Consider the following 27902-nt stretch of genomic DNA (forward strand, 5'->3'; position numbering starts at 1 on the left):
AGATTTATTTTCAGTTCCCTTCCCGATTGATCATGCTGATTTATAGATATCACTTCTTCAATTGTAAAGCCATCAATGTTTTTTTTTGTTTGTTTGTTTGTTTTGATTTTAAAGGGCAGAAAAAGAAATACTTATTCAGTTAAATTCAGCCAACATCTGTTGTAAATCCCTGTTGTGGGCACTAGTTTTTTTCTTCATTTACTGTGTGTGTTATGTCATGTTTACCACCTATCTTACCATAACCCTTGCCTGGCAAGTAAATGCGGAGAACATTTGTGCTTGTTGGCTGGAAAGTTCAGTAATGCAGCAGCCATGGAAACTGTGCTTTTAATTGCTGATTTGGGACACAGCTGCACTTGAGGAGGATGCTTCATTCATGTTCCACTGGGAATATGCACTCCTCTGGGATACTGTATCTAGTATTACCCAGGAAAAACATAAAAATACGAGAGAACTTATTGAAAGGCCCCACTTCTGAAATTAACTGTAGAAACACTGAAATCCAAATCTTTGCCCTAGATGTTTTTAAAGTACAATGAAAGAATTAACTTTTTCAAATCTACTGTAATTATTGAATTACTCTTAGATAGACATTTTATAATGTACACAATAATGTTATTGATCTATAACAATATATATATGTGGATGTATAAAAAGTAAATATAACACCTTGGTTCAAGAAGACGCTTGAGTTTGGGAAGACAGTGTGGATGTGGTGATCTATAGGGATGTATTCAACCATATACTGAGCTGTGTTTCTCAATTGTAGCCCAGGAATAATTTCTCAGGTAAAATGGTGTGGCTGAGAAAGCCTGTGTGGTAGCATGGCCATGTTTAACGTTAAACAGAACCCAAGAAGTTCAATAGTGGGATTAGTGAATAGTAGCATCAGTGAGGTGCTGTGCCTGTTGCCAGAGCTGTTTTTCTTCTCCTGAAACTGCTCATGGATGCTTGTGCTTTTTGCATAGTTATGAAGGCTGCATGTTTTCTCAAGCATTGCACAAGCAAGTTGCTGCAGTGGAAGTTCCCCTGTCTTCATGCAAAGTATTTTCAAAACCCCATTAGCCCCAGAAGAGTTTTTACCACAATATCAGTGTTTAAGAGTGTTAGTGAATTTAACTGGAGGAAAATCATTGCATACCAGTCCATCCTATGTAGTCTTTGGGTTACCATCTGACAGAAATTTAGTACAGCTAGATTCTCTATGTATTTCTTTTTGTTGAATATATAACCTCTGGCATTTGGCCTATGTACATATTAAAAAAATTTGGCTGGGTTTTATGCATTCCTGGAAAGACAATAGCAGGTTTGAAGTACAAACGAAAATGTGACTTTAAATACATACATGAACTGATTTACATATTTATATCTTCTGTAGCCCACTGTCTAATTAGATACAAGCTAAGAGTTTCCAAAGTAAGGCCTATGAGCCTGTGGCCTGCAAAGCCTTTCCTCCCCGTTCACAAAGGATTTACTAATTTTGACAGTTTTCCACAAAATTACCTGCTCACTAGGGCTACTTGTGGCTTCTTCCATCTGCCCCAGAGTCTGGTTTATTGAGGGTGGCCAAAATTGCCCACTGCTTGGAGCCCAGTGCTGCCCGCCTTGGGGGTCTGCCTGCCGGGCAGGAGGTGTGCAGCCATGGCTCCCAGCCACCGCTGCCTCCCCATCTGCGCTTTATGGCAGCAATAAGCTGGGGTCCATCTCGGGGTGACTCTGTCCCTGGGACTGGGAGGAGTCTCAGCCTTCTGAGCTGGCCCGTGAGGGAGCAGCAAGTCCCACAGGTGGCCCCAGTAACCTGGGGCTGGGAAGGTGTGGGAGACGTGTCCTGCACGGAGAGGTGTCTGAGCTGGTGGGAAGGGGAGGCTGTACGTATTGGGATTGGTTGGCAGAACCTGTTTTGCTGTCTCCTGCCATGAATGCAACTTTAGTTTCTGTGAACAAAAAATTGAGCTGGGTTTGGAGCAGAAGGGTGCGGTTGCAGGGCAAGGACAGAGTAGAGCAGTGCATGATCAGCTAGGGCAGCCCTCCTATTTTCAAAACTCTCTGACGTTGTTACCTGAGCTCCAGCAATGACATGAAGAAGCCACTTTTTGGAGCTGAAGAAATGAGTAAGGTGTGTTCTCTTACTTGTGCCTTTGTGAAAGTGTGGGAATCCTCCATATTCTTTCTCTGGGCATGGATATATGTAAGTGAGAGTACCTTTACTGAGAAAAATACAGCCCTGCCAGGGATAGAGACTTTTCTGTACACTTCTCCAAGCTTTAAGAATTAAAACAAAACAAAAAAAAAAAGCATTCACTGTCTTCAGGCATTTTGTTCAATAACATTTTCTGCCCATGAAAACTACTGAAGTATTTACTTCTGAGTGATGTTCTGAGCGATTATCTGTTTATAGTCAGTAACAACAGTCCAGGTCTTGTTAGACTGATACATATGCTTCTGAAATATAATTAAATATAGAGAGAGTAGAATACATTTTATTTCCTACTTAATTTCATTTCTGAATTGCACGACTTCTTTTGATTTACAGTTCTGTAGAACAAAAGATACTTGTTTTGAAAAGAGAATTTGCTTTGATGAAACAACGTAGCTGTCATGAACAGCATAGTTTCATGATGATATAGAAGCAGATTGACTGTCTGTGTATAATTCGTCAAAGCATCCACATAACTGTTTACAAATGATTTTTTGACTGGAAGTTTAAAGCGCTCATTTGCTTTTGAAATTCATGTCCTGCTGAGGCTATTCCTGCAGTAAAGGATATGTGGAAAACAGGCACCATTTCATACATGAGTATGTAAGCAAATACTCAGTGTAACTTGGATTCATTCCTTTGGGGATGTTGGTTTCAGCCATACAAGCCAGTAACTTGAGGCTAATATTTTTATTTTTTTCTCTCTTTCAAAATGTGAGGTATTAAGTACCATCTTTACTTCGTAAGGGAGAAACACACCAGCGTTTTATCAGAAGTGCAGTGTTTTCTGTTATGGATGATGATTTTCTAATTACAGTCAGCCCTGTAGCCTCTACTTATCTCTGTTGTGTTAGTTACGGCTGCCAAGCAAGAAGGTGTCTCCTCTGCTTTTCTGTTCACAGAAAAGAAGTAAGGGCACAGATTTATTGGTAGGCCTCCACGTTCTCGTAAGTGGTCTAGATGTGTCCCCACGTCATTTCTGTATTCCTTAATATATACATTTCCCATATAGCTTAAAATGATATTTTTAGCGTAAGACTCAGTCAGTAGAAGCTTCTTCCTGCACCCTTTCATTTTCATTAGTGCTAGAGGAAGACTGGTGCTGAATATCATGTTTCTTCCTCCTTTAATGTCTTTGAAGTGCACGATTCTTGGATTCTTTTTGATATTTCATCAAGCTGTAAAATTAGCACAGCCTTTTCTTGAACATACAGGCTTGGTGGGCTGTATTTGCTAAGTCTGGAGATTTCTGAATAGTGAAAGCATATTAAGATGTCTTTGGTTTGTCGTATTTGTCCAAATGCAGCCAAATTTTATGCTTTTCTGACCCTTTTTAACCTGTGTATCCAATAAACAGTTCTGTAATTGTGTGGAAGAAGACTCAGAGACGTAAAATGATTGCTGCTCCATTGTGATAAACATTTTGATACAAGCCAGTCCTCTCCGCTGGTTCTCAATATCTCTTTTTCCATGTCCTACCAGCTTCCCATCCTTTTTGTAATCCCACAGTCCACCATCAGTTTCCATTGTTGTGACTCCTGGATGAGGCAGACTTTGAGCTCAAAAACCACCATACAGAGAAGCTGAACAAATAGTTGCCCTAATACTGCAATCTGCTTTCAACTGCATCATATTTCTAGCTCAGTGAGTGAATGCTTCTCAAAGGTGACCTTCTGTTTTGACCACATGGAAATGGATACTAAAAAACCTGCCAAAGTTAACTTAGATTAATATAGTTACTGCATTATCGTCTATATTTTTTTATGTTTATTTGTATTTTCTAGGAAATAGCTGTATGTATTGAGGTTAGCTATCTGCAGTTCTTAGTAACTAAGTCAATCTTTTTAAGTACTAGTTTTATGCAGTGGATTGTGTTGTTTGCATTGCCATAAATAGAGATTTCCCAATTAACTTTTTGATTAAATGTTCAAGTGACAGGAGGAATCTGGAATAGTAATGTCCTTCTTTAAGTTGAATTTAATTGTTTAATTAAATTAATTATGATTTAATCTGCCTGGCCTCTTCCTCTCATTTCCTATTTGGTCTTCTATTTGGTAAAATCCAGCTACTTTCATGGATAACAGGGCGGCATTTTGTCTATGCTGCAGTACTGTGCTATCTTGCATATTACTGTGTTGTGTTTGTTAATCAGACCAGAAGATTAAATTAGGAAGGTGATAATTCTGGAGGACCTTTATTTTAGAAGAACAACAGTGTCAAGTACCAGCTGTAAAACATTCAATTTCGCTAAATTTTTTTTGCACAGTATACAAGAGTTCTAGTGCAGAGTCAAGTTAACATCTCTGGTTGTCATGGTTTGTAACAGCAATTAAAATCAAAAAGTATCTTTTACAGATAAACCAAAGCAGACAGAACACATAATTAAACTGCCATTCATACTACTTTTCTTCAGCACTATACCACTGCAGTGAAAATACTGTGAAGCTTTTGTAACAGAAATGTTGCTAAAAATTTTTTTAAGCAGAGAATAACTTTTTTGTTTTGGGATTTTATAGCTCCTAGCACAACCAGTTCCTGACCTGTAAGTGGAGCTGCAGTTTCCCTCCAGTCCTGTTCCCCCTCAAAATCTATGTGATCACTGAGCTGAGCTTATTCTGAATAAAATATGAATGTCTCCTCTCTGATTTGAATGGAAGAGTTCTGTGCCCTTCAGCCTTTCAGAATGTTTTATAAAGGATATATGTATTTACAGCCATGTAACTAATTTCTTTGCCCAACTGGACAAGGGCAAAATTAAGGTTGAATGGGTTGAAGAAAATGGTGAGGATGTAAATGGATGAATGGTGGTTAAAAGATAGGAATCTGAGTGGGTAGCTTATTTCTGCATTTTTAGACTTTTAAATGTTTATATCTCTGTATGCTGAGCACAGAGAGTACTTGTGTGCAGATTGGGGTAAACATTAGCAGCTTTTTAAATGCAACTGTTTATTGACAATATGTGTAAATGGAATTTTTCTTAAATGATTTTTCTTTTTTTTTTTTCTTTTCTAAGGAATGGTTTATAATCTGTTTCCATTCTATTACAAGTTGTTAAAAATGGGAAATACTTTCATGAAATTTTAATTCAAAAAAAGTGTTTTTCTGTTGTAAGTTGTTAAGCTAAAAAGTTCTTGGCTGGCCCTACCAGCCTGACTGACCTTGGCTGACCTACTTTCATGGGTCCCACTTGGCTTACTATATTCCATGAAAAATGTTAGTCCATTGTAGAACAGCCTACAGTCCAAGTCAGAAGTTTTCCGATGAAGGGTCTTCTCTTTCTGGTGTGGAGGAGATGCAAGTTGCCTTCTTGTGGGGAAGACTCTGCAGATGTAGATATCCTCAAAAAGACAAGCCTGACCCACTGGTAGGACTGGAGGGATGGTGGTAGCTCATTGCTCTTCCCTGCTCTCATGTGCACCTTCTGAATTGATCTATACTGAAAATAGTCGCAGCCAGCAAGTGCAGCTGCGGCCTCGCTGGGAGCCTCCAGCATTCTCACCGGCAAATTCTGCGGGTCCTCAGCAGCGAGAGAAACCCCAGCAACACAGATCTGCCAGAGATAGGTGGAGGGACTATGCCTCCCTGTGGGTAGAGAATGAAGCTAAATGTAAAATAAGATAGAACAAAACCATGAATAGCTTTCATTTCAGGGAAAGGAGGAAAAAAAAAAAAGAGGGAGAAACAATCCCCAAATAGAAACACAGAAAATGAAAGAGTAGAGAAAACAATAACTAGAAAATGAAATGGTTTAAGAAAATGAGGGGTAGGAAACTAACAATACAGAAGTCATGGATATGTAACACACAACAGAAAACAGAAATTAGAAAAATCTATTTTACAGTAAAAGCATGCTAAGTTGCATAGGGCACTGAAAAAACAAGACATCATACAAACATTCAACTGAATGGTATTTTGCTTGTTTGATTTGGAAGTGTCCCATCAAATATGTAAGAAAGCATTTGTGTCCTAAATGAAGTTATACACCTGGGAGTTCATGCTGCAGAAGTATTAGTAGTGTTTCATGGCTGGCTATATCTCTTCCTAATTACTCGAAAAGTATAGATAATTTTTCTTGCAACTGAGGTACAAATGTTGTTCCCTATGATTAGCACATGAAACGTATCTGTAGCAAGAGTGTGTCTGTGACAGTAGATATGAGTATCAGTCACTAGGATGTGTGCAGCTTTATTGCTGAGCAGTTTACCAAAACTAACTGTGAGAAGGAATATTACTCAACCTGCATGCTGTCTCCAATTCTGATATTGCCAGTGCCACCCCTGAACTTTCTACAAATCTTGTAACAAAATCAGTATTAGGAGTCTTAAGATCTTTTTTATCTTGTTACTACCTTCTGAAGATGTATTAGTGAGAATTAGTGAGAAAACAGACCCTGGAAAACCAGGTATTTCACAATCACCTAACCAGAATCCTTCATTAAATTTACATTCCTGGCTACAGGTTTAAGTTTTTTAGGTTTTTTTTTTTTTTTTTTTTGTGACTTACGGAAGGCATGTTAGTGAGAATTAATAAATCAGATCTCTCGAAAAACAATTATTGCACAATCACCTTACTAAAGCTGTAGTCAGGAATGCACATTAATGAAGGGTTGCGGTGAGGGTATCAGTATGATATGATATCTGAGTATGCCAATTTCAGTGAACAGGAAGGAAAGTTTTATAAGGCAGAGGTAAACAAGAACTGGATTTCCAGTTTAGAGAGACAACTCTCTGTGAAAATACACAGAACTTTCTTCTGTGGTCTGCTTTTTGGCAACAGAAGCAGGAAAAATAACTCTCCAAACTAGCCTCAGAGAGGAAGGGCGAAGATGCTGGCTTCCCAAAATACCTAAGGCGCTGAAGCAGCTGGTGAGAACCCTTACTTGTTAAGTATAATATTAATAATTCATTTTGTTGGCTTATCTTTTTGGAACTGTTTCCAGTATTGCAAATCCTTTGCTTTCTGATAGATTAAAATTAATTGGTTGTTGTTCTATTAAACCTGATTTGGGAGCAGATCACTCTGAGACAGCATAAACTGATCTAAATCTGTGATGCAGCCATTCTCTCCTCTCCCGTGTCTCAGCAATAGTAGTTGTGCTGTGGGCTGGCCCCCAGCATCCACCTGAAAAAGAGCCCTACCAAAAATTAGCAGCCAAACCCTACCAGAGGAACTCTATCACTGTTTTCTGCCAACTTCAGTCCTTGAATGGGCTCCACTCAATTGCAGAAGGGGACTGGAAACAGAAATGAAAACCTGGATTTAGATCCTGTAAATCCATGGCAGCCTGGATTTATATTGACTCTGGTTGCTGTAGGACTGCACCCACAGTGTGATCTGACAAACACAGGAGTCTTCCTCCCTCTGTGAATGGCAGCCAAATTGAGAGAAACTGCCAAACTGAGTGCCCTTTTGATCATGGGCTGGAAGGTTTGCAGTGGTGAGACCCTCAGCTTCCAACCAGCTGTAAGGGCCAGTTCAGGGTTTTAACATCAGACGAGATCAGCCTCCTTTGGCAGGCAGTAATTGGTGCCACTTTGGCCAGAAGGGTGTGAAATGGCTTATGACCCAGGAAAATCACCCTTCTTTTAGGACACTCCTTATGTGTACGTTCTATTTCAGATGAGAAAAATAGCACATTTTTTCATCCAAACAGCATTAACTTGTCTGAAGTGATATCCAAGGTAAAAGGTAGACATGTAAAACCAAAAAGGAAAGCTGCAAATAACTGAAATGAAATAAATACCTGACATGGGAGAGTTTCAGGAAATATATGCTGCTGATCCAATATTAATTAATTTAAAAAGATAGCATGCATCCTGCAGTTGAGTGTATTGTGGCACTTTTTTTTCAATAGTAAGAAAGAAGAGGAAGTCGCTGTCATTTAGTTGAAGAGGTGCAGCATATTGGACTTACAGGTTGATCTAAAGTATCCTGAGGGCCCAAACTTATTCCAGCCTAGTCTTGGCATCCTTCCCTGTTGCAATGCCCAGTGAGCTGAAGGCGTACTTTCTGTGGTTTAGACAGGACTCTGATTTTTGTATTTTCTTTGGACCCCCTTCCTAGACCAAATAAGTCAAATAATGGAGCTTCTCTTGGATGGTCGCCATAATTGGTCTCTTCCACTACCATGACTAATGAAAGTGTGGAGGACTTACGATCCTTAGTTGCTTTCAGTGGGTGTGTTTTCTACTAGGGAAGCTAGAAGCACAGCAACTTTGCTAGGTAGGATGGAATAGTCTGTTCTCAGAATGTAGAATTAAATCATGATGTTTGTTATTAAATGTTAATCCAACTCCAGATTGTAAAGCCTGTTGTTATTGGTTGTTGTTGTTGTTGTTGTTTTTAATCTAGTTTGCTGTCCTGTTAGTGTTAATAGGCCTTTGTGATTACCAAAACAGGGCAGAAAAATGATCCTGGAAGCTTGCCATCCTGATAGTCCAGCATAAAGTGTAAACACGCTAAGTAAAGAGCCATGATTTTTGTACTGAAAGCCTTATCGCATTCTCTGTGGGAGTAACTAGTGCATGAAAATGCTATCATTTACAGTAATACATGTGATACGGATCCTGGATGTACTTAAACCTATTTTGTTGGTACCTGTAAGCTCCTTCCACAACACTATCTTTGAGATTTGATGTACGTTGCTCACTCTAGTATGAATGCCACCAAGCTGCACAGTAACAAGGCAAAATATGTGAGCACTCAAACAGCGAAGGCCCAATCTTGCAGTCTGTTTTCAGTGAGGAAAACCAGTGTGGGTACAGCTTGCTCTGTACACCCCCAAGTGGTGTGCTCCCCCAGCACAGTTCTGTGTTTTTCTGGGATTGCTCATTATGTCTAATGTAAGGAGGCTTTTCAAAAACATGGTGGAATGGGACAGAAGACTGGTGGGGCTTGTGAATCCCTGACTTGCACCTTTGGGACGTTTTTGATCTCATCATCCCCAGTGGAGCTGTCAAGGGAGCACAACTGCTGGAGGGCGGGGGAGAACTGGTATTTTCAGAGCAGCTACAGGGAAGGATTACCGCATTGTCATAGTATGACTTGTAGGGTAATAAATAGAACAGCGACAAACCAAACGTGGATAATTAAATGAAGAGAAGTTTATTCCATCTTATCCCATGGTCCTTCTGTCCCTGATCCCTCCCACCCGCACCTTTTCCCTCTGCTTTTGTGCAGGTTATGAAAATGTCTTTTCAAAGAGCTTATTCAAGCTATGGGTTGTGCATGCCTGAAAATACGACATTTATCTTTTTGATGCTCCATCCCATGATACTTGTTTTTCATTTTGGAAATAGACCTCCACCTGTATTTGTGTTTGCTTTCAAAGCTAATGTAATGATACGATCTTTAACAGGAAGAATTGAACTGTGTAGGACGGTATCCCAAGAAGGCAAACATTCTGGAATAGCCTGATATTACAAGTCATCTGCTGATACGCATAAAAGTCTATGAGTATCAGTTAGTATTGCCCTCTCTTGGGGTAGTGACACTGGAAAAGGCTGAAGCATATAACTTGTGTCATTAACTTTTTTTTTTCCCCATTGGTGCTTTGGAGAAAAAAAAGTTCTTTTTTAATAATAAGTTGTTCTTAGTCCTCAAAAGTCTACTGACTCTGAATCTTGTCTAGCAATTGTGCTAGCGTAAGCATGATTTCCTTCTAACAACAGGCCAAAGATGTTCTGCAACAGCAAGAATTTTATGAATATTTCATGAGTAGCTTAAGTTAGAATTTGCAGTATTAAAAAAGAGGAAACTGGGTCAAATGCACATGGTGTAAGCATCCGACTTCTTTAATGCTAAATTCATTTATGCCATATTTTGAAAGCTGAAGAAGCAATTTTTACTTGACCATTTTACGGAACAGTTCCTTTTCCCTTCTGAATTTTGTGGGACAAACTCCAGGAGTCCTGCAGGGCTTCACACTGCAGGGCATGGGAACAACCTCAGGACATGTTTTTGCAGCAAGACCAGTGCCTTTTGGAGTAAAGACTATCCTGTAACTTTTCTAGGTATAGTGCTGAATTTGAACAATTGGGGAGCAGGATAGTAGGTGCTGTATTCTCTGGAGCAACACTGAAGTTTAAGCCAATTCTTAATGGACAAATCTGTTGCAGCAATGCATCTCAGGGGCCTGCCAGAGTTTAAGCCACCAAACACAAAAATCGTAGGTGCTGGAGGAGGGCTACGTACATTGAGAAGGCCAAAGGAGCAGCCCAACCTAGTGCCTTGCCTGCAGTGCCTCTGGCGCCTGACCATGGGTGCCTGCATGCCCTTGGCCTGTCTGTTCCCAGGGATTTGCCTTTCCCACCCTCCTGCTCGTTACAGTAGTGTACTCTGTAGCTTTGTGTTTCAGCTGCCAGGGCACATTGAGAAGTTTACATGATTCACGTTACCCACCTTAGCCATGACATTTGAGCTGCATGGAGGAGTACAGATGATAGCATAGGCATAATAACTGGTGGTGAGGGGCAGGTAAAATGCATGCAGATGTTTCCACTGAGCTTTGAAGCACAGCTCCTTCAAGGTTTCCTGAAGATAAACTTATCACTTTGAGCATGTGTACTTGCCCGCTATTAAGGTATGCAGCTGATTGACCTACAGAGCTCTTGTGTTTGAGTTAGATTGTGTTTTCAAATATTGTTATTAGATGTAATTGCCAAAGCCCCTGCCAGTGCTCAGATAAATGAAATAATAATCTGAAGTTCAGACTAGAGGAAAGTAAGGTTTTTTTATTCAGCTGTCCATTTCTAAATAAGAGCTGGAGAACAGCTTTATAAACAGAACTGATTAAACACAGGAGAAAGCTTCCTAATCACTTGATCTGTGCTTTTTTGGAATCTCTCTTACACCTGTAGGTATGATAGTGGCTCCCTTGTTTAACCTAAGTTGGATTTTAATTGTTCTACCTCCCTCTTTGGCACTGTGAACAGTAAATTTAGGCTTCATTTTGATTGAAGAGGTGGTGATACACAATGTAAAAAACAAACAAAAAAAGCCAACAACAACAATGTATTATAAGCCTCTTTGGAGCTGTATATAGCCAGTACAACTGTTCTCAATATTTCCACCCACACATTTTTACTCTGATGTCACTGCTATCCGTAATGTTTAATATCTTTTATCTTTTTTTTTCCCAACCATATGGACATTTTTGGTCTTGGTGTGTAAAATATGTAAATGGCTAAGCTGTGACTAAGCTCATAGCAGTCTTTGTGGCTTTTTAAAATATGGATGGAAATAAAAAGTGTATAAATGTAATTACTTTCGTAGCATTATTGTGGTAAAAGGCATTTCTAAATTTAATATTGCATTTTTTCCTTTACAAATAATCATCAGTGTAAGATGGGACTGTCTTGTGTCTTTCCGAGTGCAAGTGCGGTGGGCACACAATGCAACAGGGGCCTTGGGAAGGGTAACCCACCAAAGGCTCCTGTCAGTCCCATTTGATATCTGGGTGTTAGCCTCATCCTCCTCTTTGTAGCTGCTGTTGGAAGACTTCATCTGTCTTGTAGTTTTGTCCTGTAAGAGGTCCAGCCACTCTGTTTCTCGGTTTCCTTAAAATACCTGAAACCCATGTGGTTGTTACCCTACATTTGTGCTGGCTCAAACTGGAAGTCTGGATTATATTATGTTGAAGGGGCCTAAACTGGCCATTAGGGATTGTCTTTCTCCCCTTATTTCTCCTCCTCCCCCCAGAATATCCCCAATGAGTAATAACACTCAAATATACAAAACAAAGCTAAAGCAAACTGATTTCTTTTTGGTTCATTTAGGCTTGTGTCTTTCTAATTCCATGGCAGAAGTTTTCTTTTCAGGACACCCCCCGTCATGTAGTGTGTTTTATCTGCAGTGAGCTCTGATGTCTACATTAGATATTGAAGCATCACTTTTAAAAAAGACTATAATGTTAATGACAAAGAACAAAGTCTCAAGGATAAGTAAACCCTGTTTCTGGGGCTCTTTAACTAGAATTAGATTACTTTAGCTACAGCTCTGTGGCTGACTGGCTTCCATCTTTGCTTTTTTTGATAATGTGGATTTTTTTATAGCAATTAAATCACTGCTCTTTTTATAGAATGGTAAGCACTGGAGGAAGCTATTTCAAACAAGATTTGCTCAATATGAAGTTTTGTTTCTTTTTAAAATGTTGAATACTGTCTCTTAGGAATTGTCAGGGAAATTATTTCTGATTATATTTGTGAGTGAGTGAAAATGTTTTTTTTTTTTTTTTTTTTCCTCTCTCACTGTTTAGCCATGAGGTCTGGCTGGCTGCCCCCACCACCACCTGCATTGCCCCCTCGACCTTCTGTAACTCAGGTATGTACAAAGTTTTAGCACTTTGCTGTGTATTACTCCATATTTATATTACTGTTGTGGTGGTTAAAAAAAGTTAGCTTGGACATCTTAGCTGTTCTCATTTCCAAGTTAATGTGCATGTGCAGTTTGCTCGGCAGTTCCATACATTATCCTTTTCCGTTGGTCTGTCTAGCCAGTGTGTTGCAATGTCAAATTACTGACTAAAAACTATAAATTAAAGGCTACTAAGGCTAGTCTGCTAATAGAGTTTGATGCCTGGAAGGCATGGCTTAATACCAGCTTTTTGTTTCTCAAGCTTCAAATGTTCAGAGGGCATCTGTTAAGGGAGCCACAGCATGTTAGAGTTTATTTCACCCATGGGTGTAAAAAGTCATGCTGAAATGAAGTGAATTCCATGTCAGTTGTGTTATTAAGTTTCAAGCCATTAGTGGCACACTTTTTTTTAGAGCATCATACCACCATAGCACAATGAAAACAGACATAATCATAGATATCTGCATGCAGATACTTCTCCATATTTTAGGAAACAATGGAGAATCAATGTCATCTTCTTTTTATGCTGTTGGCTCTGTTAAGTCTTAGGCAGCAGTACACTGTATATATTACTCTTAGGGTGAAATGTAAAATGGAGAACAAGTCCACAGGAAAACTAACAGCCCATTACACACACAAACTTGGTGAGGCACCTTTACTGGGCCAGAAGCAGTCATCACTTGAGTTTTGGATCTGCTCTAAGAGTCTAATGTTAACATCTCTTGTTGCCCAGTGCTTATGATAGAATTATTAAAAGGCTTGTTGCTGCCCACAGCTGCACAAAAAAAAAAAATTGAATTGTTCTCTTTTTACCTCCAACCCTCCTTATATGTGTCTAAGTGTAGCTAGCTTTTTGCCTTGAGGACTGTAGAGCATTCTGATTTGAAAGTGTATGCTTCCCTTGAGTCAGGATGGCATTCGCCTTGCTGCTTAGTGCACCCATCCAATTTTTGCTTTGTCTAATGTTCTCAAAAGAGCAGCATTTCCCTGTGGCCTTCCTCTGAGCCTGTGCCGCTGCTTCCTGCCTCCCATCTGCTCTGCCTGCTACTGACAAAACCTGCATCAGCCCTTCTGCCTCTGCTGTAATTTGTAGCAGCTGTCACAGCCGCTCTGTCTCCATGTATTGCAAGCCCTGTTACTGCCTTCTAGAGAAACAATAAATATGACAAATCCCCATTCTTAGGGATAAGAACATTGTTTTCAAGCAAGATTTTGCAAATTGTTTATTTTCTTGTCATATGATAGATTTTCATTTCTTCACCAGGACAGTGAGGAGAGATTTTAATTTATATGTTCATGTCCAGCAGCTTCCTTACCCCATCACAAATACTGAACCAACTGTTTATCCTACACTGTGCCATGTAGAGTACAGGACCTTTCTAAAATTATAAACACAAGATTCTTGTGTGAAATTCTTGATCCACTCCTCTCCAATATTAAAGTTTGTTTTCTGAAAAAAGGAATGGCTTCTGTGTCTAGGCAGTATTGAATATATAGCTGATGGTTTGCTTACGTGTATTACTTACATTTATTCAATTTATTTCTGATGATTTTTAAAGATATTTAATCAAATATCTCTCAAAATATTGTTGTCCAGACTTCTAACAAAAATGTATATAAAACATTTATTGAAACCATTTAAACTTCACTTTTGTCACATTCTGTTTCTTTTGTCTTCAAATGTGTCTTTCTGTGATAAAGGTAACCAGCAATAGGGATGTATGTGTGATGGGGCCATAATTCAGCTTAGCTGACCTTACAAATGGCATGTAAGGAGTAGTAAGCATATGGATTACATTAGTCCAATGGGGCCCTTGATTTAAAGAGCATGAAGGAATTGGAGAGAGGGATCTGCTTTCAAAACAGAGACAGGATCAAGAACTGAAGAAAAGCCATGATGCTGAAATGACACATTCAGCTTTTTCCTGTTTCAGGTCTTACCAAGCTCTTCTTAAATTTCTGTTTTAACTTATTTTCAACAGTGTTGTTGAAAATCCCTTTTATTACCTTAACATTTACTATATGCCTGCAGTTAAGTACTGTGAATGACAAATGTAGCCTGGAAATGAAGTGAGCCCCACATATTTCAGGTGGCTGTGCACCATGTAAGTATGCTTGTGGTGTGATTATTTTGGCTCTGCTTTGAAAATCAGTTGATGGAGGAGGAAAGGGAAACAATTTCTTCTGAAGAGTACAGTTTTCTGTGGATGGCTGAGAAGCAGCTTAGACCAGTGGGCTCTTTAGTGTGAAATTAAAGGGCTCATTGGACATAAAGACCAAAGTGCATAGAAGTACCAAGGGATAGGTATTACATTTCAATAAAGCAGAAGTCCTTCTGTGAGCTTAATCAATAGGAATATAGAAATGGCATCTTTACTTTAGTCCTTGGTTGCTGTTGTTTTTAGTAACGTTTGTTTCAACCTTAAGAAAACATTATTTTTCCTGTCAAACCCTCCAAGGTAATCAAGCTCAACAAGTTACTGAAACGCTGGTTATTCATAGTGTGCCAAAGTCTCTAATTGTATCACAAACTTACTAAATTATATCCACATCCAAATCTGCCTCCATAATGCGGTTAGGTGAATAATGGGGGAGAAGGGCTGGATCACTGGGTAAGTGTAGCATGAAGTAAAACACAGAGCTAATATAGCTGTGGCCTGAACTCCAGGTCTGCTTCTGTTTTGACCATGGAGCACTCCATTTTTATTGTGTAACTTAACCTCAGTCATAACTCACTGGATACACAGACTTATTTTGACAGGCTCAGTTCTTGGGATCTTGTGATGACTTATGCAGTTCATAGGGAAATAGCAGCTGGGCTGACTTCTCCGGTCTGAGTTCCTGCTGCCAGCCCATGCCATTTTACACTGTTGGGAGATAGACATATTTACAGGTGTGGATGCATCTGTTCTTAATCTCTACACCAGATTTTAAGGTTAATGGATTAATTGTGCACTATTTTCTTCATGATCGTCTCTAAAGAACCATGGTAACTCCATGTCCTCAGGTTTTTTCTCCATTGCCAAAATCAGCATTGTATCAACTTCCATCTGCATCAGTCTACAGACTGCACCCTAGTTTCTCTAAGTTTTCACCAGATGTTTTTCTAATGCAGGTCCCTGTGATGACTATAAATAAAGATGGACAAAAGGCAAGTTGACATAATATGGAGAGGTACCATGATAGACCATTATCTCCAATTTAGCATCTTTTATCCAAATTACATCCCATATCACTGCTCTGCAAGCCATTTTGAATTGATGTTTCCAATAAGATGTGAAATGCAGAATGACATGCTTTGTTAAAATCCTCAATTCTTACTGCTTTTCTCTTAAAGGCAGTTCAGTTTTGCCTAAATTCTATGAAAGGCACTTGGAAAGACTTTGTATGGAAAAAGGCTGATACACAGACTAGAGTTTTGTTTTGGATAATATATACAGTAGTAAAAAGAAAATACTTCAAAATAACATATGTCTGTGTATGACTTTGGCAATGAGTCCCCACTGGCACGTGTCACACTTAGCAAGTCTGCAGTACCTACTTGTATTTAAGAATAATTAGTATGTGTTTTCCTTCTCCTTCTGACCTTAAGTATGTAATGTGCTCCAAGTTATTGCACAGACTTAGGACACTGGCAATGCCCTCACCTCTCTTCCTCGCTTCATGTGGCATGCTATAGTTGCAGCTTTTTCTTCTTCAAGAAAAACAAAAGGCCACAAGTCATTAGTTTGTTTGGCCCTGTGAGTAATGTCAGACAGGACAGACAATTTGTAGCTCTTTGAAATATCTGCTGTGTATTGTCTGGGCTTGTAGAGAACTGGATTCGGTGTCCCAAGTCATTTTTTTCTGGTCCTGTGTTCCTAACTTAAATGGTAAATGTAAGTCATCAAGGAGAAATGAAATCACTGTGGCTCCAAAACTTTGTGCTGCCCCAGGGTTACATGGAAAATCTATGTAACTTATGGACAGTAGGAATCATCATAGGAAGACAACAGTGTACATAGCTGACTTTCAGTGACACAAATTTCAAGCAGAAATTAACTTTGGATGCACATGAATGACATTCCATTGAAGCTGAACTGGAACTGAACATGTGTATGCACATCTCAAGCCTCTGTTGTTTTTTTTTTTTTATGGAAACCAAAATAGTACTTTATTGCTGTTGGCTTTTAAGCCTACAGAAGCCGTTTACCACAGCTGCTTACTATGGGAGACTGAGTAGCATATTTATGTTAATAGGAATTATGGATGAACACTGAAGAGCAAATATAACTCTTCAGGATTTTATCCAACGTCAGCTATCTGCAGCATTCCACAATTAGATCAACCTTCCTTTGTTTAAATGATTCTATTTCTGTACCTTCCTGTCCAGTAATGATGATACATCTTCAATCCTGCCTGTGCTATATAAGGGGATTGGAAAACAGTGGGACTGGAAGAAAACTCTGCATATCTTGGATGAAAAAAATATCATTCCTAGTCTCTTCTCCCAGAGTCTAAATTTTAAGACTGTTGGTTTTGTAAGTTAACACTGATTTGTGCTGGAGTTTATTTCTAGAGAACCTTGGAACCTAGTTTTCCCCTTGGTTCCATGTTGGCAGTTTTGACAGGCGCTGAAAAAGTTACATATTGAGGCACAGTCTTCAAGTGAAATGGAGTAGATAGGCATTTGCTGACTTTATCAAATTGAAGTATCTTGAGTGCATTGCAGTTCTAAAGATTAAAATCTCATTTTATTATATGAACTCACAGTTAGACTGACAGTTTAGTGACCATCATTAGTGTTAGAAATTACTGATTTGATGAAATCATGGAAACTGTTGTGCTAAGGTCTCAAAGTGTTGTGAGGGATGATGAGCGGGTCACACTTCCCAGCTATAGGCACCTGGTTTTGTTTGAAAGCTAAAATAATATTATTTTTAACATATTGAATGTTCAGCTCTCACAATGTTATTTGATACTTCCTAATTCTTTGAAGCTTTGTGACCACTCATCATTAAAAATTGCAAGTGAGAAGTGTGACCCAGTTCAAGAAATTGGCTCTATTAGCATGCCTCCCTGCTCTCCTGAATTCACAAAGAGGCATTAAGTATTGGATGCACTTGGGTTGTGTCTGTAACAGTGAATTAAACATGCCTACACTGATCTCTGGCCCTGAGGCCAAGAAGCGCAGAACAGCTCACGTCCATGTTGCTGAAAAGCGTTCACCTCCTGAACAGGACTGCCACATGCAAGGTCTGCGTTGGGAGCCAGTCCCGGCCCGCGTGCCAACTCCTAGCTTTGCCTGGGAATTGTTTGAGAGCGCTGGTTGGTCCAGGCCAAAAGCCCAGAACTATTCTAACAATTCAATGGTGTAGACAATCAAGTTCCAGTTCCCATTAACGCTCCTCTTCTCAGAGTAGTTTACTACTGTAAACATAGCAACGCTGTCTCAATACCTAAGAATTTGGCACCCACTGAAGACAGCAGGAGTACAGAGCTGCAGAGGCAGCAGTGCTGTGCCTGAGCAGGATAAAAACACTTCAGCATTTAGAGAGACCTTTGGGCAAAAACTTTGGATACCAGAATATCTTAATGGTTAGGCAAAGCCCCTGCAGATTGTCTGGCCCTTGTCTTCCATGATCAGTTCACCAAGGACTATTTAAGACCACAGAAATATTCCATTTTCTGTATGGTCTTTGGATCAGTTTTTTTGTATATGAGGATGATGATTATTTTCATCTTTTAGTACTGTTCAGTCATAGTTAAAACTGGAAATCCTGACAAGACTCCCTTGAGTGTTGTATTTTTTCCCCCTCCGTTGGCCAAAGCAACCCACACCTGCCGGTCCCCAGGATATGCTCTGTCTGTTTTTACAGACATTTGGATAAAGCTTGAGATATATAGGGGATGGGATAGGGTTTGCTTATCTCTGTTAGAGGGGTTGTTTTGAGAAAGTACCTCAGTACCAGCTGAGGTACCTTCTTACACTGCAAAATTGTGTGAGGAATTTCAAGTGTTGGCAGGACACCTGGAGCTTTATGGGAAGGAACCTTTTTGTTGTAGAAATTAAAAAAAAAAAATCTGCTTATGGCAGCCTTTTATTTGTGTGTATATGATGGTATTTTTTCAGACAACCTTTTTATATTAAACCAAAGTAGTACTTTTTTAGCTTGTGTTTACAACCACTGTGTAAGAAAAGGGTGGGGTTTTTTTTCTTTAAATAAGCTCTACTGTTTTGGCTGCAGATTAGCATATGTTGTATAATCAGTGTATTGGATACTGAAGAAGTCTGTAATAAAACTGGAAGTCTTCTATAACATAAAAGATTTTGCCATCTGCCACTTTAATATAAGTGGATTATCCTCCTCTGTCATGAAAATTATATATTAAATCTAAAACGGCCAGACAAAATAAATTATGGTTTAAGAAGTGGTGGAAACTAGCACAGTTAGAATTGAATTTGGGGAGTAGTTGATGGATACCATAAAATACTTTCCAAAGAGGTTTCTGGGAGGATGGGAGAAGGGCAGATATCATAATTAAAATATGTTGTAATAATTTTTGAATTTGGCTTCATATTTGTTTAAAAAAAAACCAAACAACCCACAACCAAGAATCCAATGCCTGTATCTCTAGTGGAATGCACATACCCCTTTCTATCTTATGTTAATCTGGTTTAGTAGAAGTGAAGTATTGAAACAGATTATTAATGCTTCTATCTGGGTCCTGTTCTTTCCTTGCAAATGGGCTAAACATTGCAGCAATTCATTTATATTTACTAACTTTTTCCTAAACCTTATCACTAGCTCTCAGATAGCTCAGGAAAAGAAAGCTTATCAAAACTTCAGGGCTGCACAGTGCTGAGAAGGCAGTCAGCACACTAAGACCCTGGCACCTTGTTGCATTTGCATTGCTTTGGGTTTTCTGTCTGTCTTATCATTTTCAGTTTCTCTAACAGGCAATAGAAAAGAATTAATGATTCAGTGTGGGATACACTAGATTCACAAAAACTGGAATTGAGTCATCTTGACTTCTTAGAAATTGCCATTAGACACAAAAATACGAATGTTTAGAAAGGAGAAAAATTCCTCCTAAATGAACTTATGTAAAGTTGATAAAAGATTGCAATGGGCACATCCTGAGCAATAAGCCTATTTAGTATCCTACTTTTTCTTATAGGTAAGCTGTTCTCAATACCTTTTTGCAAATCTAAGTAGTGACACCATAATTAATGATTATGGACTATTTCAGTGAATGCACAGAGATGATTTAATTCCTGTGAGTAGTGCCATTGCTTACAATGGGACTATTTCCATGTGTAAAGTTACCATGGAGCATAAGTGTGGGCAAGACTGAATCCAGAATATATGCTTTACCTCTTGCAAAAATGCTCTTATGTAACAGAAATATGAAAGCTCCATGAAGACCACCTGTAGTGGAAGATCAGTTAGGGACTGTCTTGAAAAGTGGGCATGAAATCTATATATAATCCATCATTGCTAAGCAAAAATCTAGAAATATAAGTGAAGAACTAGCTGTAAAGTAATTCATTATCCTACTCTTTCAAAAATCTGAGGCTTGCAAAGCACTTTGTGCTTAAGTGAGTGTTGTATATCCTTTTAAAAAGGTACTGTTAAGTGTCATCACATGGAGCAGTGAGGTTATGAATGGCTGGTCTAGGATCATACAGTGAAATAACAAACATTTGCAATTCCTAATACTTGCTCGCCATGCTGTAACCATTAGGAACTGTCTGTCCTAGTGCTCAATATTGGCCATAGGCTACAAGTTGGTCACTCCTCTGGCTCTGGCTGTTCTCAGAAGCATTGTTGGCCAGTTTTATCTTCTGTCTGGCAGAGTGTGGAGGATATGGCTATTTCTAGAAAACAGGAATATTTAGTGAAGAAAAAAGAGAGAGCACTTATCAATAGCTAGATTTTCGTCTTCGTGAACAGTGAAGCTCTTCACAGTCGTTGAAATAGGACATGGTGTTGCTCTTTTCTATAGTCATTTATTGTTCTTCCCAAAATTAAGATATTCCGAGACCTGGTCTGCAAACTGTCTTTTGTACTGCTGAGAGTGTTCTGACAGCCAAGCAAGATTTTCATTTCCCAACTAGTACAATTGGTGCAACCTTGGATGTGGACGCAGTATTTACTCCATTCCATGGACACAAATTAGACTCTTCCATTTAAGTACTTTTATACTACTATAACTGAATTTTCCTTTGGAAGACCATATTGCATAAGCAGTATAAGCATAACAGGAGGTTTAGATTCAGAAGTTTTATAAACCAGTGTTAAAGAGTTTTAAACCCTACTGTAATTTCTTTAGGACATTTACTGCTGTGCTGGAGGAAGTTTATTTGCTGTGTTTCTGAATGAGAAATGAGTTGCTCAAAGACTATACTAAGCATGCAATAAGAACAGTCAAGAAGTAGAATTAAATAAAGGGAACCCACCTTAATTGGATCACTTTTTCCTTACACACCACTATAGAGCTCAGATGGGAATATTTTGGAGTCAGTCTCACTCTACCCTCTAGCAGAAGGCTACAGGGGCTGGCTTTCACCCCCTGTCCAAAGCAGTGATAGGAAGGAAATCTATGAAGAATCCCTCTGCCAAAAAGAAAAAAAAGGAGGAGTGGTACACCATTATCAATGCCATGTTATGTCTAAGAATATTAAACTGATTCCCTCCCTGTAGAGGGATGCTTCAACCCTCCTTCTTTGCAATGTTCTCCATGTATTTTCAGTAGTCAGCAAAGCAGGAGATGTTACTATCTAAGGAGAAAGTTCAGGCTCCCAAATCTCACGGTATTACAAGTGGAAATTTCCAATATCCCTTTGGAGGATTTTTCCTTTAAAATCTGCATGGGGACAGTGTGGGGAGACACCAGATTGTAAGAGTACTTATAAAGCCTCTAAAGCCCAGTCTAGAGAGGATTCCTGGAGTAGCTGTATAAGAAAACCTTTGCATTGACACAGGTTGCAGCTGTATATAAGATTTTTGCCTGGGTTAAATGGTGTCAGCCCCTGAACAAAATCCACTGCAGCAGCATGCAGATTTTTCTGTATCATCAAATACTGCAGATCACTGTAGCATAGACCAGGTTTCTGTGTGAGAGGGGAGAGAATCTCCAAATAGTTACGGCTCACTCTGTTCAGGTGCTTGCTGTCTGCCCACCCTGTGAATGAATCTGAACCATGGGTTCAGTCTACAAGCACTGAATACGAAGGCAGATATTTTTTGCACTCTAAGCAAAATACTCAGAAATGGCCTGTTCTGTGTGCCACTAGGTGGCACTTTAGGGACATGGCAGTCACTTGGTTTTATTCATTATGCATGGGCTGCCTCACCAGAACTGGTGGGCTTTTTTTTTTTTTTTTGGTCAAATGTAGCTATTTATTTATTTTACCATCTGCCTGCACTGTCCAGGCTGCTGAGCTTTGCATACCTGGTTGAGGTGGTCCTCACTATCCTGACAGCAGGGAAGAACAGCCAGCCCCATGGCTCCAACCTAAGCCAGCGGGTATGAGAGCCCTGTAGTTGTCACGGTTGTTAGGCTGCCAGCCGCATCTCCACACTCAGATAGCCAGTAAGAAATAAACGCTGCACCATTAGGGACTGTGACAGTGGATTGTTGGAAGCTTTGAAATCTTAACCTTTTGGCATCAGCATCAGCACTCTGTTTTATATTTGCTCCCACCAGGACACAAAGTTTGTCCTTTTTCCCGTTTCAGTTTTCTTTAAAATAATATTCCCTCTTCCAATGAGGCCATTTTTTTTGGTCAGGTTGGACTTTTTTTTTTTTTCCTCCAGTTCCTGTTATCTTATTCTGATTTCTGTTTTCCTGTTTGCTTGTAATTGACATTGTGGAGTACAAGTTTGTTAGGCTCTTCTGTATTACTTGGTCAGGCTGGTTCTTGAAAAGTTACATTTTAACTACATATAAACATACACAAGGTCCCTCTTTCTCTTTCATTCTGTGGAATTAGATACTGTGTTCTTGCCTTGCATGCAAGGTTTAATGTTGGCTGCAACTAGAACAGAATTTAAATAATGCTCAGGATAGGCCACACAATGTCATGCCAAGAAAGGTTCCCTGAGCACTAGCCCAAAATAACTTTGTTTGGGCACCAGAAACTGCCTGGCCAGCTTAGAAGGGTTATCTAGTGCTCCCTGTCCAAGATAGGTCATTCAGAGCTGGTTCTTGCTTATCTCCGTCATTACGCTGTGTTTGGCAGCAAAGCTGTATCATGAAGTGCTTATATTATATGTATTACATGGCTTCCTGAAAGACTGTGTTTACTTTTACTGCCCTTAAGTGAATGCTTTGTCAAAATGATGTGTATTGGGACCAAATTTACTGTGTGAATCTCTAAGGTATTTGAACTTTGCTATCCCAAATCATTCATGAAGGCCTCATAGACTTTGCCAGACTACTGTTAGCAGTGCTTAGAACCTTGATTTCTTTCAAATATATAGAAAGTGGTCCTAGAAATCAGGGAGTTTATAGGCTATTCAACTAACCAATAAAGAAATGCTGTGTGCATTATATGGTTTTTTAAAGATCTTTGATTTTTTGTAGGCAGAAGATTACTTTTTTACATTTCACTCTCCTGTATGTACCAGAAATCACTGGTTGTAACAGAAGCTCTTCAATCCATGAAACGGTTTCCAGAATTGAAATGCTAAAATCCAATAGTTATTAAAATCCAAATATTTAAAATATTAGTATTCAAAAACTATTGGAAAATTACAGTAGACATTTTTTTAGCATCAGATAACACTACAGCTGTAGCACAGTTAGAAGAGCAGGAGAGAAATCTTGTCAGCCGAGACACATTTTCCTCCTCTCCAGAGGAATTGCACATGTATTTAAAAGAAGATCACAAATCGCACTCCTCTGTGTACATGTTCAACATCGTATAGTTGAAGAACAGCAGTAGCCTGACAGAACTCCTTTTCCCCTGCAGCTTTTTGTTGAGCTCTTACTGTTTTTGTTATGAAAGAATTGGAGGTGTTATTAAAAAGTCCCTTGTTTTTTTTAAACATACCAAATTCTGTACATTTTGTCATTTTTTAAAAAAACTTACAATTAGGCACTGTGAAACTTGTGACTGCTACAGAACTTGATGAGTCTAAGCAACAGGAGATTAGACTCTTCAGTGTATGACAGGTTATTATTATGGCTAAAATTCTGGCCCTGTTAAAGTTCAAGTTTTACCTTGCACTTTTTTTAGCCACAAACCTTTATTCTTGTAGAAATGAGCCATTTTTGAGAAAAGAGCATGATGACAGGTTGCTTATCCTGCCTGGGGGCCCTTGTCAGCTGGGCTCCATCCTCACAGAAGTTGGGAAAGAGCAGAAGAGGCAATCTGCGGGGGCTGAGTGTCCTCCGCCTCCCCGCTCCTTCCTTCCCTCCCCTTCTTGAAGAGCCACCTGATAGCTTCTCTACAGAAAATGACGATACCAAGTTTGTCATAGTATGCCCAGGGACAAATAGCTCCAAATCTGGTACCCTCCCTTAGCAGAAGTTCTGCACCATGTCCTGGTAAAGCAAACTCCAAAGATAAGGGAAGATTTGGAGGCAGGGAAAGAAAAGGATTTACACTCCATTTTAACTTTCTTCTTTGGCAGATGTATTGGAGGCAGGGTGTTTTGTTTGCCTTAAGTGTAGACCCATGTTTTAAGTCTTCACCTAGGTTTCTGTTTGAAACCTGGAAAGGAAGGAAAAAAGTAGATTATTTGGCTTCTTTTATGACTTGTATTTTTAGTAACTTTATTGTAATTTTTGGTATATTTCATACTTTCTCACTCCAACCTTGCATACTTCAAAGACAGATGCTTAGTCCAATGAATTTTCATCAGTTTCAGGAGATGATAAGGTGACAACGTGCAACCAAGATCTTTCTAGCTTTTATTCCCCACCCTGCCCCAGGCCTTAGTTTTTTCTCTGAGTACTTAGGCGATAAGGGTAACTCTAGAAGATATCCTGGGCACTAGGTCATTTATATTCAGAGACATGGTTCCTAACATTTCACAGAAAAAAGCTTTTCTCTTGTTTTCCTATGACAATAAAAAGAAAGAAAATAGTTTCATTAAAAATCTACAAAAGACATATGTCATCCATTCAGCTGTCACTTTGGATCTCTATTTCCCTCGCTGTTGAATTGTTAAGGTAACTTTTCTTTTGCGTATAATGTTTCCTTTCATTGACTTTATTGTATGTGACTGCTAGTCATTTTCTGGGTGTAGCAATGACTGATTTGTTGTTACAGACAGAGCAAGTATCTGAGGTTGAATTACATCCTCAGATGAATAGACCCCCATCACAGACAGAAGAAAACAGTTCAATAAAGAAGGTGAGACCTGCACATGTTGTTCCATTGTTGAGTGATTTGCCTTCATCAACAAATGTAGTTGTTTTAGGTTTTAAAGCAATTAAACGGAGAGTTAGGGTTACATTTTTACATGTTTACCTTCTCTGGAGGTCAAGATGCTAGAGAGAACTGGGATCATGTGTGACATCAGCTCAGATAAATCATTAAGAAAGCTCTTAGTACGTACACATCAATGTATGTGCTTTAAGAAAGGCAGCTTGCCATTTGTTTCAAATCAATGGGACTCATGGAGCCTTGGGGAAGACAAAAAAAGAATTTGATTGTGTTTGACCCCTGTTTCACTGTAATTCTTCCAAGTTGTGACACACTTCTTGCTTATGGTTATTAAAGATTCAGTTTTGATCCCATATAAACACACCTGTTTGCCAGAGGTCAGAATCTGCTACTAAATGTGCATAGAATTTGAGAGATTTCCTCAAATGTTTGCTTAAGATGTACAGTTTCTATTATGGTTTTGTATAAGCATATAATTCTTATAAATTAATCACTAAAATTGCAATGACAGTCTTCACAGAGCCTCACTCATGGATGGAGTAGCCTTAAGCAAGCATTTTCCTAGCTCTACTCACGCTGCCCGTGCCTTCTCCCACAGATTTTTAATAGAGGGCAACTGGAGATTGCCCCCAGCCCCTACTACAGCCAGGGAGCACCTGCAAAACTCCTTGCTCAGCTCAGGCAAGAAGTGTTGGCAGGTGCTATATCTAGCATATACCTTGCCCAGGGAGCATCAGTACACTTCTTGCCCTGATGGGGCGGGGGGCACAGGCAATTGCCCCAGCATCATTTTTCTATGTGTGATAGGGCTTTTCAGGCAGCGTCCTAGCTCCACCTGTGTTCACCGCCTGCTACTTCGAGCTGAGCCCCATATTTTCCTTGCTCTGCTTTGCACCCCTCCTGGGAAAATGAAATTCTTGTGGTCCACCCACTTCATAGTTGCTGTTTTCCCAGCTCACTCCCTAAAGTATAGAGAAGCCACAGGCTGTGGGACGCAGGTTGCAGGTTATGGGTGATGTGCTGCCTGTGGCCTTCAAAGGGCTGGTGCAACAGCAGTGAGCCAAAGAGCCCCTGTGGAAGGGTCTGCTTTTAGGAACTGGTATTTCTTCCAGTATTATGTTTGAAATGGGAGAGGGAGTTACTCTATGAATTTTTGAGTTTTTTGGTAGTTTAAGGCAGACGGGGTTTATGTATTTGGCATCCTACCAGTTTATAGTTGTAGAATTCACACACAAATTCCTCGCTTGCTCTACATCATGTGTTTGCAGAGAGCTACACATAAGCATAGGATTTCTGAGCACAGTATTATCTGAGATCTATGCAGTGCTGATGTGCTGGTGTCCTAAGCGAAAGATCTCATGTTTTAAAATTATTTTTCAAGTAATGGTGGAACCGTTAATAATTCATTTTTTTAATATCAAAATTCCTTGTTCCTTACAATTCTAATTCCTCTAATAATTCTAATCTCTCTAATTCTAACTATTGATGGGTTTATGTTGTTTTCATTCTGTATCACTCATAGTAATCTCTTGTGCTGAGTCAGGCTGAATACTTCAGTTTCTTATGACTGCTGGCTCAGTTCAAAGTAGGCTTCCTCCTTTAATTTCTTCCTATTTTATTAACATTTGGCCAAAACACAGTAAGATAGTCTATCTAGCCCAGCAAAAGGCGCACTGTGAGAGTGATAATAAAATTTGTGTTCTGTTCTTGACTGTGACACTAAATGCCTTTGTCAAGTCACTCCGTCTTTTTGAGTCTTGGCTTTCTCATTCATGAAATGGGGCAATAATAGTTATATCCCTTGTAAAAGAGATCTTATAAAATTCACTGAAAAGTAGCATATTTATATTGCAGTATTGAAACAGCTATGAAATTTTAGACTACTTCCATTGCAAAAGAAAGGCTATCTTAATTTAAAATAGTGAAAACTCTTCTTACTGTTAAAGGCATAAAAATCCAAGACTTTTTGTTTTACCTATGAGTCAGACTATCTCTTCAATGTAAGCTGTCAAGAGAAAAAAATGATCTACGCATTCAGCATGTTAATTTTGGGTGGATAATTTTACGCATGTTTCTTTCTAAGCTAGTTTCAGTGCTGCTTCATATAAGAAAGTAGGGGAAGAGAAGGAAGAGAATCCATTCCAAAGGGTGAGGCATCGAGGCAGTGAATTGGGGTGCAAGCGATTGATTATCGATTCTTACCAAACATACTCAATTAAAAGTAAATCTTATTTTGGTTTAAATGCTTTTGAGCTAACTGGGAACTAGTGTATGTGTTAGTACGTAGAGCTATACAATCCAGTTTTGAGGAGTCTGTAATCCAGATGAAGACAAAACACTAGTATAATAATTTCATTCGTTAGGGGGTTGTAGGAGTTGCTGTTTCTTTGAATAAAGTCAAAAACCCAAGACACCTTCACTAAATTTAAATTAAGCTCTGTACCTCTTTAAATTATGAAGTCTTAGGTTGGACATCAGCAATTTTGGTGTCTTCCCCGGCTTATTGACTGGTCACCTATGGCCTGACTTAACCTTGCTGTGCTTGTCCCTTACAGGAGGTTGTTCTCGCTCAGCCGCCCTCCAAACCTGTCCGCAGGAAGTTCCGGCCTGAGACACAGGCGCTGGAGAACCCCGAGCTTTCTCCGACCATAAATGTGACTTCTTCCTTGCCAGCAGTTAAGCCTCACCTCCCAGTCCAAAAGTAAAAACCCATACCAAGCATGTCAAACTGCACCATGAGATCTGATGTAACTGGGGTTGCTTTTTGCATAATTCTTGTGCTTAATACTTCTGGTTTTGCAAATTCATCATGAGTTGCAGGCCTCTCAGATCTAAATTTGTCCACTCAGATACAGACCAAGTCTATAGTGACTGTAAGTTGGTAATATTTGATTGATGGCCTCTTCAAAATGTACTGATTTGTCCCACCTCTCTGTGTAGTAAACATGTCTGAAGATCAAGCCTTGTTGT

At 39.3% G+C, this 27902-nt stretch overlaps 1 protein-coding gene across 4 annotated transcripts in view; it reads left to right on the forward strand.

The window, feature by feature from the left end:
* Positions 1–27902, forward strand: part of REPS2 (RALBP1 associated Eps domain containing 2) — a 125407-nt gene that overhangs the window by 71271 nt on the left and 26234 nt on the right. For 3 of the 4 annotated variants that reach the window (XM_067297023.1, XM_067297011.1, XM_067297017.1), the window contains exons 14-16: positions 12453–12517; positions 24816–24899; positions 27488–27633. In XM_067297023.1, the coding sequence (XP_067153124.1) occupies positions 12453–12517; positions 24816–24899; positions 27488–27633 (295 nt within the window). Of the gene's footprint in view, positions 1–12452; positions 12518–13525; positions 13807–24815; positions 24900–27487; positions 27634–27902 lie in introns of those variants that run through there. The other variant, XM_067297029.1, reaches the window with a different exon arrangement.

Source organism: Apteryx mantelli, chromosome 1 (assembly GCF_036417845.1).
Source record: "Apteryx mantelli isolate bAptMan1 chromosome 1, bAptMan1.hap1, whole genome shotgun sequence".
Lineage (NCBI taxonomy): Eukaryota > Metazoa > Chordata > Aves > Apterygiformes > Apterygidae > Apteryx > Apteryx mantelli.